General features: G+C 35.9%; 1 protein-coding gene across 2 annotated transcripts in view; it reads right to left on the bottom strand.

Annotated features, from left to right (window-relative positions):
• LOC137403335 (serine/threonine-protein phosphatase 2B catalytic subunit 3-like) overlaps window positions 1–20,705 on the bottom strand; it is a 43,940-nt gene that overhangs the window by 12,118 nt on the left and 11,117 nt on the right. For both annotated transcript variants that reach the window (XM_068089426.1, XM_068089427.1), the window contains exons 4-8: window positions 12,545–12,669; window positions 9,196–9,307; window positions 8,468–8,613; window positions 7,005–7,144; window positions 418–590 (exon numbers count right to left, since the gene is read on the bottom strand). In XM_068089426.1, coding sequence (XP_067945527.1) covers window positions 418–590; window positions 7,005–7,144; window positions 8,468–8,613; window positions 9,196–9,307; window positions 12,545–12,669 — 696 coding nt within the window. The remainder of the gene's footprint in view (window positions 1–417; window positions 591–7,004; window positions 7,145–8,467; window positions 8,614–9,195; window positions 9,308–12,544; window positions 12,670–20,705) is intronic.

Below are 20,705 nucleotides of genomic sequence, written 5' to 3'. Positions count from 1 at the left end.
ATACCATCTTTTTTGGGCATACATAAAATTATGATTTTCCCAAAAATTAACAATGCGCTTTACAACCCTTTGGTGATGTTTGCTGACCTTGAACCGGTATTAATGCGGTGCACCTTAGTATATGCCTCCTGTAGTCGGGAGTGTTACCAAGAAGTACAAAGATAGGCCTACTGCACTTCTAAATACGCTACCAGTTATATTTTAGCATGAATGTATAAGGACCCCAACAGCATGAATTCTAACCCTTAGTATCATAACAGATACATGAATTTAAATTCTTAATATCAGAGGAGACAACAAAAATATAAAGCTATTCAACAAGTCTCTTATAATAAAAGTGCAAATGCCTGTAACATAACAATAGCAACTGTTACATGGCTCACACATACTGCATTATTTGCTGTTGCACCAACCAACCTTTGTTATTATACACATCCAAATAGTTTGGGGCTGAAAATATGGTTATGAGTGAAGGAAAACCCGTAGTTTGACTCTTTCGGTACATTCGGTAGCCTGCGTCTTGAGCCTCATGCGCTCGTATAATCGAGAGTAAACTGTTGTGTTGCAAGAAGTCACAACAAGCTGCATAGCTGTAAAAAATGTACGAGAAAGTCTATAAACATCTGCAAGGTAAATAATTTGAGTGCAAGCCAAGGGCAGGGGACCAGAGTTGATGGGCAAGCATGCGCATAGACTGCTGGCGCGAATGCGGGGTAAATAGGACATAGAAAAGAGAGAATGCGGACAAGTAACATGGGAATTAAGTCAGGGACTTGGGTATCTACTCTAATCACTCAGACAAGGCTTTCCATCTACTAGCCTAACAAATCAATACAAAGCCGAAATCAAATGTAGACACATACATGTAACTACTGTTTCGGATTACAACTGCCTAAGCCAGTTAGATGATTAGAGTTTCCATAACTGGTTATAATAGAACTAAAATGGTTAAGATTGTGCAGGCCTTGAAATTAGAGTGAGCCTTCTCAGAGTGAACTAGCTCATGTGAAAACTAAGTGGTACTGCTATATAGCCTATATATATACATTTGTATATATATATATTTGTTTGGTCAAAGAATTATCATCATGGTCAGATGACCAAATTTCTGGTAATTTAACTACGTAGTAGGAAAACCAATGCTATGTTATCTTAATGTTTACTATCAGAATAGCTTTATGTTTCTCACAGGCTAGCACCTTAATATTTACTGTCAGAATATGTTATGTTCCTCACAGACTAGCCCCTTAACATATACTATCAGAATATCTCTATGATCTCCACAGGCTAGCACCTTAATGTTTACTATCAGAATAGCTCTGTTTCTCACAGGCTAGCACCTTAATATTTACTATCAGAATATGTTATGTTCCTCACAGGCTAGCCCCTTAACATATACTATCAGAATATCTCTATGATCTCCACAGGCTAGCACCTTAATGTTTACTATCGGAATAGCTCTATGTTCCCCACAGGCTAGCACCTCAATGTTTGCTATCAGAATAGCTCTATGTTCCTCGCAGGCTAGCACCTTAATATTTACTATCAGAATAGCTCTATGTTCTCCACAGGCTAGCACCTTAATGTTTACTATTAGAATAGCTCTATGTTCTCCACAGGCTAGCACCTTAATGTTTACTATCAGAATAGCTCTATGTTCTCCACAGGCTAGCACCTTAATGTTTACTATCAGAATAGCTCTATGTTCTCCACAGGCTATCCCCTCAATGTTTACTATTAGAATAGCTCTATTTTCTCCGCAGGCTAACATCTTAATATTTACTATCAGAATAGCTCTATGTTCTCCACAGGCTATCCCCTCAATGTTTACTATTAGAATAGCTCTATGTTCTCCACAGGCTAACATCTTAATATTTACTATTAGAATAGCTCTATGTTCTCCACAGGCTAACATCTTAATATTTACTATTAGAATAGCCCTATGTTCTCCACCATGTGTGCCAGCTCTTTAACATTTACTATCTGAATAGTCCTATTTTTCTAAAGCTTGAAAAAATTGTTGGCGCAGACCTGTTAAGATTTACCTAATCAGTGGCTAGACTAGAAATAAGGCAAAGAAATAGGCTAGTCAAAACTCGTCAAAAAAAATTCACTATTTTTGTTTTTATGACATCCGGTGCATACGTGTAGATGATAAATTCTAAAGAATATATATAATACATATTCTTCCATTGTGTGAGCGCGCTAACCAATACTTATAATTTCAAATATGAATAAAAAAAATACATTGGCCAAATTTTCGGCATTGCACGGGTATTAAAAAACTTATAAACAGTTATTAAAAGCTTATAAACAGTGGCAGGTAATGTAGTTGCCTGTCACTTGCTATTAGCTTTGCACATTGCCAATGGACAACTTGAGTAACCTCCTATCCGCTTGCTAAACTTACTAATAAGAGCCGTGACAACAAGCTTTAGTGATGTTGCGCATAACACAGAGTCGCTATGTGTATTTTAACCCAGATAAAGACTCATATCGGCCAATTAATCCATTGCATCTCACGTAGCTCAACGAGTTACCTTATCACTTGGCGAATGGGAGATTGTGAGATCAAATCTTCTGCGATACGGATTCTACATTGCTAGTCACTAATCACTATAGCTGAGCAGACACCGAACAACAGACGACGACAAACTTATATATATATATCTATATATACTAGCTGTGCTACCCGATGTTGCTCGGGTAATAAAATTCTTTGATCAGAAAATTGATTTGTATTTAACATATAACACCACTTACCATTCTAACTTTCAAAGCACATATCAGGAGAGAAGTGTTTTGTGTAGTTGAAATAAATTAAAAGAGAAAATAAAAACAGCTGTAAAGGTTTTTAAACTTTGTCAAACAACTTTTAAACTTTATCATAAGGGAAATGCTTTGTACAGGTCAAATAAATTCAAAAAAATAGCACGACTATAAAAAGGTTTAGATGTAAGTGTGAAATAATTAGCAAGTAATAGTTAAATTAAGCCGGTAATGATACAATAATTACGAACTGAGAAAATGAAATAAAAATCATGAATATGTAGAACTAATAATAACAATTCTTGCCTAGAGGTGTGAGTATAAAAAATTTTACTGTTCCACCAGAAGCTATCCATAAAAACTTTGAAGAACGTGTGAGAAAAATTGGCCTCGACTCCAGATATAGTAATCGAACTTTACAAAAGATATTTCTTAATTAACAGGGGCACCATAACGCATGGCCGCATCGGTAAAATAATCAGTTTGCGCTATAGCCGGAATGACAGACAGACATACTTCAAGAAATATATAGATATATTGATATTACCTGTGTATATATATACATGTATATATAGGTCAAAGGGAAAAATACATCGCAGAAAGTCAATACAGATCTGTTACTCTTAAGGTGACAAGCAGGGAATGATTGGTTTAACATTTTTGTTGGTATAAACTTCTGACATGGGCTCAATGATGTATTTGTATTTAAGAGTTTATAAGAAGGTGACACCTAGCATGTCTGCAGGATGAGAATAACTCGTGTCTTTTATTTAAAGTGTTCGATTGTGGTTAGCAGATCATGTAGAATTGTTCGAATATGCAAAGGTTGCAACATTTTGTTAGTGTATGTTTGAGAATGTACTATTGTTTTCCAGTTTATATTATATTCCTTAGATTTGTCTCGCAGTTTTCATGTGTGCTTGATTTGTTCCGCTGATTTTTCGTCTTCATCAATAAGTGAGTGAACACAAGCTGTGATGTGTGACCTCTCCATGATGTACGTAGACACACGTTCCTCTTTGGTATAGATCTCTTGGATCTTCCATTGTTTGATCTCATCTACCTCAAGTTCCAATATCAGTTGCTTCCTGACTATGTTGCTTCTCTGTGCAACAAATTGTTAACAGTCAAAGGTATTTCTGGGCGCATCTCTATCAACAGATGTCGCATTCTCATTTGAACAGGCAGTTTAAGGCGCAGCATGGCAGTGTTTGTCGCACTCATCATAGAGGTGTTAGACTGAATATAAACAAGAGTCTTGTCCAGAAACCGACAGAAAATCAAGCAGTGCGAGGAACCTCACCACCACCAGCAGACACAACTAACAATTGCACTATCTGACCTACATTTCTGGTTTGGTTCTGTGGCAAACATAATCAAACAAGCTAACTAAGCACGTATGGAAACTGCAAGACAAATCTATGTAGTATAACATGTACTGCAAAATAATACGTGGCTTATATATACACAGATACAGAAAAAAGGATACTCAAATTACAGAAAAGCACAGCAAAATTGTAAGGTGTTGTAATAGAACTCGTATAATCAAGCTGAGAATAATCATCTATCACCGATTATCCCTTCCAATTAGCCCACAATATTATTACCACTTTTATTGCACCTCAATTACCCAACATTATCAATCGAATACACCACGTACGATTGAGATAACAGGTTCTATGCGTGTTTTTCGTGCACATGTGCTTAGCTTGTAGCAGTCAACTATATTCGTGTCTAAAAATCTAGCAATCTCATACTCCAGAAGCTAAACATAAATGGAGTAATGATTACAGCAGTTGTTGACCAACATGCATTTATCACTTGTTTAATTAATGCAAGCTACCCAAGGGTCTCCCTGTCAGAGCGGCAACACAATTTTTATTTGTGACAGTATATCTCATATACAGCAACTCTTCTATAGTTATAGTATATATCCTGTAATACAGCAACTCTCTTATTGTTATAATAGTATATCTCATGTAATACATCAACTCTCCTATTGCTATAGTATATCTCATGTAAAACAGCATATCTTTTGTTTAAAGAAAATTTGACGGAGCCCCTCTCAGCAATTTTGCTTCTACGGTGTTAAAACCAAAGCCGTCAAAAGATGTCAGACACTGTTACAAAGAGCATCTGCAAATTTTGTTCCTGCAATGTTTAGCTGAGCTTTGTAGCCCATATCAGATAAATGAATCTTAGTGTCACCCATAACATATCTGCCAAAGTGGCTAGGAGATGCATCACATTTGTAAGTGTACAAAATTGAAGTACTGTTGTTATACACTTAACATTTTCTTTCTGCAAGGCTTTTAAAAATTATCTTTGAGCGATAAGTCACTAAGCACTAAGACAAAAACTAATCTAGTAAAATACTAACCAGATGGGTAACACGCCGCAGTAGGTACTATATGATAACCAGATGGGGAACACCGGATGAGGAACACCGGCAGTGGTTACTACATAATAACCAGATAAGGGACTCAGGAGAGTTGCTATTACATGATGTTGCAAATGTACCTCTGAAGTGGATTTGGTAATTTACACTTAATCCGCAGCTAGGAGGTATTAAGTAATACCATAATACTCTCTAATTGAACACCATGACACTCTATTTTTTAACCCTTCCTCTATATTGTTAAAATAGAGGTTGGCGTTGTATTTTTCAAACGGCTCGTCAGAATTTTGGGAAAATAAATTTAGCTCTTTTACGGGCGAAGCGAATATCGCTTATATTTTGCCCTCTTTTTCCGGTTGAGCATTAGTAAAGATTTTGTATGCAATAAATCTACCAACTTAACTCCAACTTGTCAAAGATCTCTTAATAAATAGGCATTAGAAAACCGAAAAATATATCTACCAGTAGATATTTATCGCTTGCAATTAGCCTGTGTACTGCTTTGCAAATTGTTGGAGCTTTCAATTTTTATTTCAATCTAAATTTGGCGACATATTTTTTATTTTATATCGGCATGTATATTTAACAATGTTGCATAAAAGCTAATAGCACTTACATGTATTGATATTTTTGCTAGGTTGCAACCAGAACTGGCATTTTAAGTGCAATAGAAGAGGAGTTATGAGCATCAATCCATTTTTAAGATAGCCGCAATCATGCTATCAAATAATATGCTATATACCTGCAAATTTAAATATATATAATGGTTATCTATCAAATGATACAAATATATATTCATGAACAAGTGACATAAACAAACCATACTCATATTACACGCCGAAACAAAAATTAACGTTTTTAAAACAAAAATATTTGCATCATTTGCTTGGATTGCTGCGTTCTGATTGTTGCTTTTGATGGAAATGCTACAAATATATATTCATGAACAAGTGACATAAACGAACCATACTCATATCATATGCAGAAACAAAAATTAACATTTTTAAAACAAAAATATTTGCTCGGATAGCTGCGTTCGGATTGTTGCTTTCGATGAAACAAACATCTTCTGGTTGAACAATACCTTTCACAATGTCTTCTGACCTCAACTCTTCTGCACTGCTGAACTAGTCGATATTAGTCCAAACAATTTTTGGCAAAGCCGTACTTTTACGCATTGCATTTAGCACAAATGCAAAGTGTATAAGTTTTGCTCGCTAAATGCAACCTTCACCCTAAAACTAGTCGTTCATCTACCATCATAAATGTAAACTGTTTTTAAATACATGTATTTCGAAGTATCAAGACTGCGTTAAACAAGAAACTACTATTAGCCTGAGACAGTTATTAATTATTTCTATGGTGTTGCTTTTAAAGTTGTAATGAGAAACAGCGAAAAGCTTTGGAGTTGGACAATGAGAGAATTGATTGTTATTGATGTAATGTAAATGATTCATTATTAATATGATTTTGCGGACACTTATTTACTGATCACTTGATATTATGGGCTCATATTGTCAAAGTGGTGGTCAAATGGAGGTGGCGTTCAATTAGAGAGTGGCACTCTATTTTTCAACCCTTCTCTCACAGTGGCAGTCAAATAGAGGTGGCGTTCAATTAGAGTTTATACGGTATATGTATGTAGAATGACGGGCACTCCAGAATTTAGTTTTGAGCTATTTAGATATTATTGATTCAAACGACATTTGTAACCTGATGCAAGGATAAATTCTGCCTGGATCAAATCTCGACAAGTAGACCTTATGGCGCGGGAGAATCATGCATTGTAGGTCAAGAACCAGAAAGAAAAAATATTTATCTAGACATAACAACTCACCTGTAAAAATATGAACATCCCCTCACGCTGTTGTGACTGAAATGCTCTGTACTCTTTTCATTGCCAAAATCTTCGAGTGGGTCCGACCAAAGCATATCACACATAGGACCAAAGGCTGGCGGTTCCTTGAATCTGTCCAACTGCATTAAGGCAAACATTTTAATAAGTTTATTATGAATTAATAGTTTTAATAGGATATCTATTAAAACTAATAGATACCTGCGTTTTAATAGGATATCTATTAAAACGCAGGTAATAATTACCTGCGATTTAATAAATAATCCAAGCAAAAATTTTCAACCCTACCATCATGGGAACAATGAGTAGCTTGTTAGGTATATATTGACTTGTTAAAAGTAGTTTAATAGGAGATTCTAAATTATTTTTTTCTGCTACATTTAGATTAGCCAATTGACCTGAGTTTTTGTGGTGGTATAGTAAACGCTACAGGTGAGTAAGTTTCCTCACTGTCAATAAAATATTTCCCACCAGTTTATATATTTTAACTGCTAATAATGGAAAACATAACACGATTTACGTAAGCGTAATACAAACAAAACTTATCAATTACAGTCAAGCCTCAACATATGAAGTAAATCAGTTCCACTATCTTATTGGTAAACCATTGCATGCTAGAGTAATAGAAATACGCAGTTTAGTTTACTCTAACATATGCTAGATGCAGTGTACATTTAAACTAGTATTAATTCTATAGTTTTTAAGTTTTATTTCCAATTTTGCCAGCTTAGTTCACTTTTCCTAATAGAACTGTGACGTTTAAAACATTGCTTGCCTAAAATTACTCGAAGATCAATGTTTAAAATTTTTTTAACTTCTTACTTGAAAAAATTTGGATGTAGCGGTATTCAGAATTCGAAGTTTGACAGTACAAGTATTGCCAGTCTTCATAATATTAAAGTGATGACAACACGATTTGTAACCATATCAACAATGCGCAATGGGCTTCGGGGTTTAGCATTTCTTTACAGTTGCTCTACAGTAAATCCAACTCAGCATTAGCAACTCTTTAAGGCATCAGTACACACGACCTTCGCTACTCGAAAACGAAAGGTAAATATTAAAGAGTAGGGAAATGTTATTAAATTGTCTAAAGTTTACGCTGTAGCTGCACATTTTCTAATAACTCATTATAAGTGTTTTGTAACAAATGTTCCAAGACCAAGGATCCCCAACTGATGCACTATAGTTAAGACACTGTCTATAGATGATTCATGCTAGTGATACACACCGCACACTTTGCTTCTCGCAGCGTCCAGTGTGTTATCACACACTGTTTCATATTAAATATTTATATTTAATATGAAGCAGTTGATTTAATATTTAATACACACTGCTTCATACTGCACTACACTTCATATTAAATATTTTAGAACACAAGTAGAAATATACAAGAACTTCTTGCACAGGCATCTAGCAATAGCAACTCTTCAAGCCCGCTTTACCTTTCTGATATCATCTAAGTTGTGGAGCTCGGGGGAGAGGCCTCCATGGACACACAGGAACTGCTGGTTCATGAGGGCGGCCAGTGGCAAGCAGTCAAATGACTCCATACAAGCATCGTATAGCTGAGTAGAATACTTAATTTGACCTGTAAATGATTAGTGAGCCAGACTAACAGATCCCCATACAGTTGCCTACTAAAGAGATGAATTAGAGCTCTAAGAATACATGCAGCCAATCAGACTGATAGTCAGCAGGCGTAAGAAATCTGTCATAAAACTAGCAACTTAACGAGTGTACATGTATGTTCATCAGGCAATAGCTTGATTTCTTAAAGTTGTTCAATAACTCAACTGTCTTCAATATTAAGGCGGTGACAACGAAACCCTTGTTTTATTTATTATTACTTTACGTGTTTATTTTCTTAAACACAAATTAGATTGTTAGATAGTTTTTATAATGCGCTTGTTTCAATGTTACGGGTACCCGACACATTTATCGGATAACATAAGTCCATCGAAACACCGCAACAGTTTCCTTTACACTAATGTAAAGATTTAAGTAACAAACTACAGAAGAAACTTGACAGATCAAGCAAACCAAAGTTGGCTACAATATCTTTGTTTAAAAAAGAAACAAAATTGTAGAAATGTATAATGACTGCAATGATATGACATTAGTGCAGGTGTGAGATGAAACAGCTGATGATAACAAACCAATTCATACTCACATTCCTGTTTGAAGGTGAAATACTCAGTTAAGTGTCTACATTCATGGTTTCCTCTCAGCAGAAACAGGGTACTCGGATATAAAATCTTTAGGGTCCATAAATACAAGACACACTAAAAGTTTAGAAGAAATGACATAGTACACCCGGGGTTTAAGCAACAGCTGGAAAGGACGCATACACAACAGACTTTTTCCAAGTCATAGGCCTAACCATTTTAACAACTAAGATTCAAACACACTAAGATTTTTCAAAACCTTCAACTATTCCCAGCTCAGGTTTGAGTAAATATTTAAAAGCAACAAAGTCTTGTCATCTGACTGAACCGACTATAGGATGTTGTAGCACAAACTATACCATAATAAGAGCAGTGTCGGTCCGTCCAAAGTCACGCCAAAAGCTCTAGGAACAAAATTGCCTAACGCAGAAAGTAAACTAGGGTACTCCGAATTAAAGTCCGGCACTCCGACCACTACACCACTGAATGACCCTATTAAATCTCTCCTTAAACAAAAAGGAAACAATTGTCTTCATGCGTTGAGCCAATAAAAAATATGTCCCATCCTGAGCGAAGTTTCGCTTTACAGAAGCGTTTATTTTTCATCACGATTTATTGATAGCAATGACCAGTCGCGCTAGACGTATTGCAACTACGAAATTTTACTAATTATAGATCTATGGACTTGAGGTGATTTTATTTAACAATAGTACTATTGAGAGTTATTATTCACATTTTATAAGTAATAATATTATAATACTGCCATAAACTATAATAATATTGGTGAATCATCGGACTCGAACAAGCGCACGGTCTTTTTGAAAATTGCTAAAAAAGTGTTCGTTCCCATTCTGCATCACATTTGTGGTATTTTTCACAGCATTAGCGACAAGTGGACTCCATGGATAAAATTTTATGATGATTATTTGGTATCAAAATATCTTTTATAGATTGTGTGGTTCAAAAGATATGAGGATTTATACACGCCCATGTGCAATATTAGGTCTTACTGAATAAGTAACTATGTCCTGGTAAAAAAATGAATTTGATAGCGAAAGAGTCAATTAATGCTGCACATACACAGATTACTCATGACGATCTCTCACAGTGCACGGGACTGCCAAGCATACTAGTAATAGTAAAATGAGATGTACAATTGGAATTTGGGCCGCCCAATGGCAAACAAAATAACTTTGAATAAATTTTTTATTGAGGAAAGAAGAGCTTGCTGCTGCTTTTTTGACTGTAGCAGCTTTTTGCAATTAAAAGCTGAATATCTCCACTCCAACAGGCTATTTTTAGCCGCAAACACAACTTGTTTCCAGTTATTAGCTAAGACATGCTGCTAACTACAATGAAAACTTATTATGAGGGGCTATTTAGCTATATATATATATATATATACATATATATATATATATACATATATATATTTCTGGAGTTTATGGGTTTGTATGTCCCTAATGTAAAAGAACCACTTGAACTTAGAGAACTGATAGCTGGGATGTAAATTTCGAGGGACAGGAACTTAACAGAAGGTTTCCAATGTCAATCGCAACCTTGGAGGCTGGCCGCTCGGGCTAAAGCGGTAATTTCTGCTTGAAAATTACAGAAATTGATGTTCTTTCACTTTATTTTTGAAGTTGAATAAGGATTCTCATGAATTTCGACAAGCATATTGCAATAATTGAAAAAATTGCGCATTAATTGAAAATATATTGCTATAATTCATATATGATCAGCAATGAAGCAAGTTGGAGCTGGCAACGTACAAAGGATGTAGTACCTGTTTTGTCATAGTTCTAAAATAACCTTCAGAAAGTACACAAGTTGTCAGTTAATATATTAAAAAATGATTTTTAAATCAAAGCCAAGAGGTTTTTGTAGGTAAATTTGTTCCCTTAATAAATCTAGGGTGATAATACCGACAAAGAAGAGAACGGTCATAGATGAAACTGATTTTAAATTCTCTAAATTCATTAAAACAAACAAACTAGATCTCAAAACAGCTGTTGAAATAAAGCCCCTACGAAATGTAGATCCACCAATGCTCTGTGAGGATACAGGGTTGGTTGTAAAAAAAAACTTTCAACCACGCACGATTGAAGCTACAATTCTGACAGGATAGGGGAAGGAGCAAGATGTAGGTATTAATTGCAAGGGTTCTACTTATTGCAACCCTATTTCACAGAGATGATTACTTAGAAGTTAACACAGCTCTTGATTTTATTTCTGGGCAATGCGAGTACTCCTGCCACTATTGTAATAAACTAAACATGATTAATAAACATGTCAGCAGGTCAGCAGCCGTTACCATAGATTTTGTTCAATAGGGATAAAACTTCAAAAATTCTCTCAGCTTTGAGACGAAGTAAAGAAAAAGGAACAAAAAAAAACTTAGACAGCTCAGCAATGATTCACTCATTCAACCAAGATATGGCCATATTTCCTTATCAGAGTAATAATCAATGAGCTCCATTTCCACAGCGGAAAACCAGCTACATTAAAATCTTAATCAATCTTTGGGCGCCGAGTACACAGATTTGTGTGTAGCAGAGTACACAGATTTGTGTGTAGCACAGAGTACACAGATTTGTGTGTAGCACAGAGTACACAGATTTGTATGTAGCACAGAGTACACAGATTTGTGTGTAGCAGAGAGTACACAGATTTGTGTGTAGCAGAGTACACAGATTTGTGTGTAGCACAGAGTACACAGATTTGTGTGTAGCACAGAGTACACAGATTTGTGTGTACAATAGAGTACCAAAAGTTGGAATGAAAAATTAAACAGCTTGGTGCAAACCTGTTAATATAACTAAAAATTACATTTCCTTTTTCAATATATAAGCAACACTTGACATAAATCTCAGCGTTACTCAGGATGAAATGCTAGTAATTTTGACCCCTTGAAGCTGTACTCCGTGCAAAAATTGGTAGAATTAAAAACATTGCCGACCTTTTACTTGTGGACGGAAGTTAGTCTAAAGTGTACTGACCTGCAAAACAAGTCGCTTATGATGTGAATATTTTAATTGCTACATGTAATTGTACGGATCATCTTTCATTCGCATGAGCGCCCTACATAAGATGTTACTAATTTGTGAATCTGGTGTTTGGGGTAAACCTGAGAGATTCAAGTGAAAACAGTAATGGCCAAATAAGAAATTTTACAAAGATAATTAGCAAGATATCTGAAGACTATATACAGTGATGTGCGATAAAAATGACTTACTGGCCTCATCTGAAACTGACTAAAGCACAAGAACATTGATAAAACTGACCGGTTAAAATGTCTACAGCAGTTCATAAAACGCATCATTTATCAGTTGAGACTTGATAAAATATGCCTACCTCTATGCTAAAATAGCCTCTGTCGACGTAATCTCCTAGAAAAAGGTATCGGGTAGAGGAAGGTGGCCCTCCTACCTCAAAGAGTTTCATCAAATCATAGAATTGGCCATGTATATCTCCGCAGACTACAAAGTATCAAATCATAATGTTCATAAACAGTCGGATGTAATGTTAAAAGCATGGTAGACATGAAAAAATCTAATTAATGGTTTAAATCATTCACTTAAACCATGATTGAAATCATCATGTATTTCGTGGAAAAACATCGCAATTTTTTAAAAATAAATTTGCAAAATCAGTGTTTTCTGACAATCTAGTTTTGAAGTGTGTATAAGAAATCTGTAAACATTGCTCCATCTAATAGGCAAGTGTGATGGAGATAATTGGTTGCACGTGTAGTGCAATGTTACAGAAGGACCTTTCAAGTTACGACCTACATACATGTATGAGTTAATTGAGTTTGTTTAGTGAAGATACAGCAGACCCAGTTGTATTATAGAAGCGGCTTGAAACAAAGTTAGGAAATCTACTTAATACTACTGAGTTGAAAAAGTTAGACAAGAAGGCGGATGCCGATCTAATACTCTTACTTAGATCTAATACTCTTGATGAAGTATCAAGCAAAAGAGGCACCTTTTCGGCCTCATCGCTTTCCCTATGAAGCAGTCGACAGGGTACAATCCAACACATGGTGGAAAATTCTTATTGGTACTGACAACAATTTTTACATTGCACACAAAAACTCTTTATGGCAATCAGCTCTTGTGCAAGCATCAAAAGAGTATTCTCCACTTATGGTTTTATTCATTCAAAAATAAGAACCTAGCTAGGTACTGAAAAAGCAGATGAGCTGGTATTTATATTTCGTATGATCAACAGCATCGATCACACCAAGGAAAAATGTGTCTAAATATTTCATATTGCCTTTATAAATCTTTAGCTCTCATCTGTACTTGGAGTGAAACTGCTAGTAGCTGTACTCAACTAACTTACATGTAGTTTGCATATATTATAATTTTACATCACTGTTGAATTCAAGAAATATAGGAATTTGTCAAATTGAAGCATGTAAGTCACTAATACTAAAAAGTGGGTTCACCAGCATTCTGGTGTGCAAAGTAGATAAATAATTCGCTTGTAAAAAAGAGCGAAAAAAATATTGAAAAAATTGATTTAAATAAAAAAAAAAAATCAGTTTTTTTCTAAATTGGTTTGTCTAAAAAATCGATAGAACATAAATCATGAGCTCAGTTTTTAGTCATTTGAATCGTTGTCGAATTTACCTTAAATCTACCAGCAACCGAGTCATAAACGATAAAGACGTGGCTATTAACAAACCACGACAGACTGAAGGAGCAAAAGACTAAGGCGTGCTACAGAGAGAAAGAGAGAAAATAACTGATCACTCTCCATGCCGATTGGAGATAGATACAGTGGTGTGCATGAACTTGGAATCACATTGTTTTGTTCACTCTATATCGAATGGATCTTCCATTTGCTTTCTATTTTCCCCGCCAATTATGATGCCATGCCAGATATTATATATCAATCTGATCAGCAGAAGATGTGCTTTCAAACAATGCATTGATTGATTTAACACAATCAGTTCTGAGTGATTTATATTAATCCTATTAAACAGATTAGCAATTTTATCTGGTCTTGTACGTAATCTGGTTATAACAGGTTAGCACAAACCTTCCCAGCTGAGAAAGTTTACTGCTTGTCAAATTTCAAAGAAAGTGAAATATCCTAAATCCCATCATGATGTCATTTCAGTTATGCAATTTGCTGACTGTTGCATATTTAAAGCAGGACACTTGAAGTCTTATTCATTCTCAGTTTAACTTTGAACTCAGTTTTACTTTGAACTTTACCATGCCTAAAGTGTTATCTACAGAGAGAAGAGCCATCATTCTGCACCTTCACAAACAGCAAAAGACCCATAGACAGATAGCTGCGGAAGTTGGTTGTTCTCAGAAGGCAGTCTACACAGCAATCAAGACTTGGACCTCCAATGGCAGTCTTAAACCCACCTACTCTGCTGGACGACCCAAGAAGACGACTATCCGTGAAGATCGGTACCTGGTACGAAGATCCCTCGCTGACAGACATCTGAACAGTACTCAACTTTGTAAGGAGATCAAGGACAACAGAGATATTGAGATTCACCCCAGTACAGTGCGAAGAAGACTGCTTGCAAATGGTTTAAAAGGCTGCAAGGCAAGGCGCAAGCCCTTAGTTTCTGAGAAACAGCGAAAGCGTCGTCTAGAGTGGGCTAAAGATTCTGGACAACAGCCCAATGGCAAAGGGTCTTGTTCAGTGATGAGTCAACATTTACCATCCAAAACCACTCTGGAAATTGTTATGTGAAGAGACGACCTGGAGAGAAGTACAGCCCGGCTTGTATGCTACCAACCATCAAGCACCCTACTGGAGTCATGGTATGGGGTTGCATGACAGCTTTTGGTGTGGGAAGACTTTCCATTTGTGAAGGCATGATGAATGGAGACAAATACATCAAGACCATGGAAGATGTCATGCTTCCAAGTGCTCGGAGCCTGTTCACCAGCAACGACCAACCCTGGTACTACCAGGATGACAATGCACCCTGCCACCGTGCCAAGAGAGTCAAGGAGTGGATGACCAGAAGTAATGTGAGGGTAATAGACTGGCCAGCACAAAGCCCTGACCTGAATCCCATTGAAAATCTTTGGCAGCGTATTGGTGTGATAGTCAGCAAAGATAAACCAAAGACAAAACGGGAGCTCATAGAGAAGATTATTCATGCTTGGCATCACATCATCGCTCCTAAAGAGCTCAGAAAGTTGGTAAACAGCATGCCTCGACGGTGTCAGATGGTGATCCAAGAACAAGGGCTGGCCAATAAAATACTAATGCTCAGCTCAAGACACCTTACCAGTCCTTCTGAAGACCAACAATAACCCAACGGCCCTTTTCAGGGCCACCAATTTGTACAAAAGAGTTTGTTTGTATCCTATTTTATCAATTTTCACTAACAACATTCATAGCCTGCAATAAGTCTGCCTTTCGGTAGATCCACCCCCAGCGATAAAAATCTGAGAATATTTTCGAATATTTGGCATCATCTTGTTTTTCAGAATTTTCCCTTTCAAATGATATATATATTGATGGGGTTGAGGCACTTAACTCCAAAGAATTTTTTAGACAACAGCATATAAACATACATATTTGAAGATTTAACTGGTGATTCCAAGTTTATGCACACCACTGTAGTTCAAGTTCCAACGAATGAAGATAGCCACTCTCGCTTACAAGGTTTGCTTGCTGAATGCCAAGTTGATCGCAACTTGGCATTTCAGAGCTCGGGTTAAAATTGCTAGCGTTATCATTGTTTAGCTTGAAAATAAACTAGCCACAACTGTACAAGTAGTAGAAATTGTTTTCTTGGCTAATATTGATTATAATACGATAACTCATATACATCAATATATATTGTTGTTACATGGAGTACATGGAGGCACGACATTTGAGCGCTTCATGTACGTAAAATGCTTTAGGGTGCTTCATGAAAAAAGGGGATCTCCATGAGCTAGCCGCCCCATTGGTTTACCCCGACATAAAAATGGAAAAAATGACAAATGGACACATGAAAAGTGAAAATAAACGAAAATGTGAAAAAAGGAGCACTCACTACTCTTTAGCTTCTAACGCAGTTTGTGCTAATAGTACTCAGTTCAATATCTCCTCTTTGTGATGGACAACCTTTTTTATTTGCAAATGTCAATTGTTAGCAATGCCTAACTTTGGTTAAAAATCATCGACTATTGCGGCTGCAATACTTTGCTGATATAATTTTGTAATATAAACCTCAGTGCAAACCAAATCATATGTAATATTTGGAAAAGATTTTGCCTTAGCCGCTGACAAAAGGTGAACATTTTAATCAGTTGAAAAGCAGCATAGAAATTCGCATATTAAAATAAAACCAAACATAAATAACTCATTAAAAATCCACAAACCTAACAATAAATTTAATATACCCTCTATAGCACACCTTGCAAACATTTGACATAATTCTCACTACCAAACTAGGCATAAAACATGAAAAATCCCTAATCAACTTGAGATCAGGGTATACTAACTTGCATGTAGCACAGAAAAGCACCCAAAGTGAGACAAAGATTAATTAATCCAACGCAAACCAGCTTCTATAACTCAAAAAACTATATTTTCAAATTTGAATGCTTAACAAAAACTTATGACACAAATTTCACTGTCATATTCGGTATAAAATGCAAGCAATTTAATTAGTTTGCGCGTGGTCGTGGCTGCGCAGTAACCCACAAATAGCGGAAAGAGCAATAATTTCTAACAATCTATTTCCGTACAGAAATGAAATCGAGGTAAAACATCAATTCGCATTTATAACGTGAATAGTTTTATTACTAATTGTATAGACAACTGCATATACAGTCATACTTCAACTTACGAGCTTAATGCGTTCCGAGACTGAGCTCGTATGTCAATTTACTCGCATGTTGGTGCAATTTATTTTTATATAGAACAATTAAATATATATTAATTGGTTTTAATACTCTAAAACATGCAAATAAAACACTCAAAACAAGATATTGTAACTGAAAGAACATGTTGGTTATTGTCCTAACTTACCACAAATTTTTAAAAAGCAACAAATAAAAATGATGCAAGAAAATGTGATTAATTAAAATGTAAAATTAAATACATACAATAGCAGCTTACGCTAGCATTTGCCAGAGAGGGAGATATCCTAGGGAGTTATAGAGAGTTATCCTTCATTACAAAGGTTGACTTTGATAAATTTGGATTTTATCAAAGTCTTAAAAGACAAACTTAGAAGCAAACCTAAAAGCAAACTTTCATTTTTAACTTAACGTAATTAAAATTTCTTTGGCATTCATAGTTTCAAGTTTCTCGCTAGTTAGCTACTTTTTCCTGTGTTTCGCTTTCACGACTAGCCGGCCGTTTTACGATAAGCCTATCTAAGGACGTTTGCCTTTGTCGCCCATTCAACATGTTGCGATTAGAACGAACACATGTGTCGTCACAAACGGTTAATGTACGACCACTAGCCAACTTATCCGAATGTTTATAGTTTTGATAAATAGTACCGGCCTTTTCACATAGCTTCGTTCAGTTACGCTGTCACCGGCCAATTGTTGATCTTTTATCCAATGCCTGAGCAGTCTCTCCATCAGCGTTCGTGAAGATCGCTGCGCCATTTAGAAACTATAGTTAGTCCTTTTGCGAACTAAATAAATGCCCTGAATATAATCCTTCTGTTTGATAATTGTGGATGTATTTCTGTCATATTGCTGAGCTAGCTCAATCACGCATACACATTTCGCATATTTTTTTCAATAATTGTCCGTTTGATAATTGTTATCATTTGCTTTTTCTTTGCATTTCATCTTTCATTTTACTGGCAAACTTTCGGTCTACGCACAGTACTTTTAATTCACATAATTCTGCACTGAAAATCGCGCACAAAAACACGGTACAAAAGTATAACCTGAGCAGTTGAAAAATACAGAGTGATGATGTTCTCATAAAACACCTCCGGCATACTTGGCAACTAACTCACGTGCTCGTATCTCAAACATGGCTCGTATGTTAGTGCTAAAACTTGCTTAAAAGCTGGCTCATATCTCAAGTTTCTCGTACGTTGGAGCACTCGTAAGTTGAAGTATTACTGTACGATTGAGTGAGCCAGACACCATACCTCGGCGCTCGGACGCTACAGGTAACAACTGTAATAGTCAGTTGGATAAAATTTACATCACTGAGCACTGCCATTACTCAAGCCGTAAATGATTGAAAATTATTAATACAGAAATTATTTTGGGTCAAACACTGTCAAAATATATTGTCGATCTGATAAACTGGTCAATCCAATGAAGTTGTCTATCTGATAAATATTTTACAAATGTTGACTCGCCGCAGTTATACTATGATTTTTTGAATATTTTTGTTACTAGAACTCCGAGCAAAATCACTAGGTAAGTTACATGTACTAGGTAGGTACATGTAAGTTGGCATGCGATTTTCTTTTGACTCAGTCCTTTGTAATGAATGACTTGTCTAATTTTAGTATTGCGCAATGAAATCCTTTCCAGAAAAGTCAGCTATAGTACAAACAAATTCGAACTTATCAAATCCATCTTTTAAAAATCGATCAATAGGAAAGCTAGTATATAAGCAAATGTAACGAGCAGATACAGATTCCAGACATTCTTAAATCTATCCTACTCTAACAACAGATTATTTGTGGGAAATTCACTTTACTTTATATATTAGTCGATTTTTAAAACATAGTTAATGGGGTAAAATAATGTGAAAGTGCTTAAAAATAGTCATTTCCTAGTCTTAGAAAAGATTAAAATGATTTGCAGCAATTGTTACAAAAAACACATTTCAGAATTCGACCGATTTGTTTTCTGAACAGCTTTCTGTAACAGGTTGTGGTCAAAAACTGACATCGGAATGTAATAAATACAAACCATTGGCCTTTACCAATTCCCAACTGACTGAACTCGGCATAGACAGATCGCTGATGATTGTCACTCATTACACATGTCACTTTAGAAGGCAAATTGATGAAACACTTTATGTATAAGGGAATCTACCGGTACACGAAAGGCCTAGCTACATACGTACAGACGAAATGCATCACCGACGTATAGTGTAGATTAATACTGTGGCTACTACACATACCGACCCGACTAAACGATGCATCGACCCGACTAAACGATGCATCGACCCGACTAAACGATGCATCGACCCGACTAAACGATGCATCGACCCGACTAAACGAAGCATTGTGTTGACAAATCTATTGACCAATGAGAGTTGAACTCAGTCATGGGATGCCAATGATGTCCTGACTGGATTGTCCAATACATTTGTTTAAGCATCGTGAGGGTATTTATTATCTAGTACAGTGTGCCCTCTGGTTTACTATGACCCTGTTATACAATTTTTTTCACCTTACGATGTAGAACACGATGATTTTTTGTCTTCTCCATACGAAACATTTTTCGACATACAATATCAACAAAAATTTCGCTTGAAATTCACATTTGGCAGTCAGTGTTCTGAATACTTCGAAACAACAAATATGCCGACATGCTACTCGCCGAAATCCCTCACACAACGCATGAAAGAAATACAATGCTCGATATCTTTCAGTTCGGCGTTATCCGTTATTAGTTATTGTGAAAACGAAACCAAAAACTGCTGGGTGATAAAATGTTAGCGATTAAAAGGTTGAAGTTCAGTAAATTAGTTAAAAATACATACTAAAACTTCAACTCTAAGGGTGTGTTTAGTAAACTAAACTCATTTAAAGGTTGACTTGCAACAAAATCCACATTACAGTTATTTGATATCAAAAGATTCACCATGTCTTACTCTGCTGTGTGGTAGGTGCAAAATATGTGGAAATGTGATTACAAGCTCTTAAAAGCTCAAAAACGAACAGTTAATCACAGCCATCACAAAACCGCCGTAGATTAGAACCCTTTCCAAAACGGTTCAAATGGGACATAGTTGTATAAGATGGCTTCTGTTTACAGTTTCATGCAACCTCATTCGTCAAAATATTTTTACAAATATGCTTCTTGCATTTAATAAAACCATGCCTATTGTTCTTATGCGTCTATTTTATCGTCATTGTAATGCTGTCACTTTCAGCACTGTGATATTTCAAAAAACCTACCGTAAAAATTTGTTTAATTTTTTAACCTTAGCTCGAAGGAGTACATGTCATTGTCTGATAAACACAACGAGTCTGTTGGTCACCGGTGATAATCGAAAAGTGCTGCAAAAATTATTCGTGAAGTATGGGTCACATCATCAGATTACGACTAGACGATTAGACCAAGCCGAAACAAAACTGTAAAGTAGCGAGCGTCTATATTTGATACGGGGTTTTCGGTAAAACCCGAAGTGTTTGTCATAAACTAGTGCTACGATAAGTTTATATTGAGCTTTTTATTGGCCTTTCAATTTACATGAGAACATCACATGACAAAACAATAACCAAATGTAATGGCTACGTCAGAGAAATAAACTGATTCTTATCAACGGCGGTTTCGTGATGGCTGCGATCAACAGTTCGCTTTTGAGCTTTTAAGAGCTT

This window comes from Watersipora subatra, chromosome 1 (assembly GCF_963576615.1).
Source record: "Watersipora subatra chromosome 1, tzWatSuba1.1, whole genome shotgun sequence".
In the NCBI taxonomy this organism is placed as follows: Eukaryota; Metazoa; Bryozoa; class Gymnolaemata; order Cheilostomatida; family Watersiporidae; genus Watersipora; species Watersipora subatra.
This window is presented reverse-complemented; position numbering and strand designations above follow the sequence as displayed.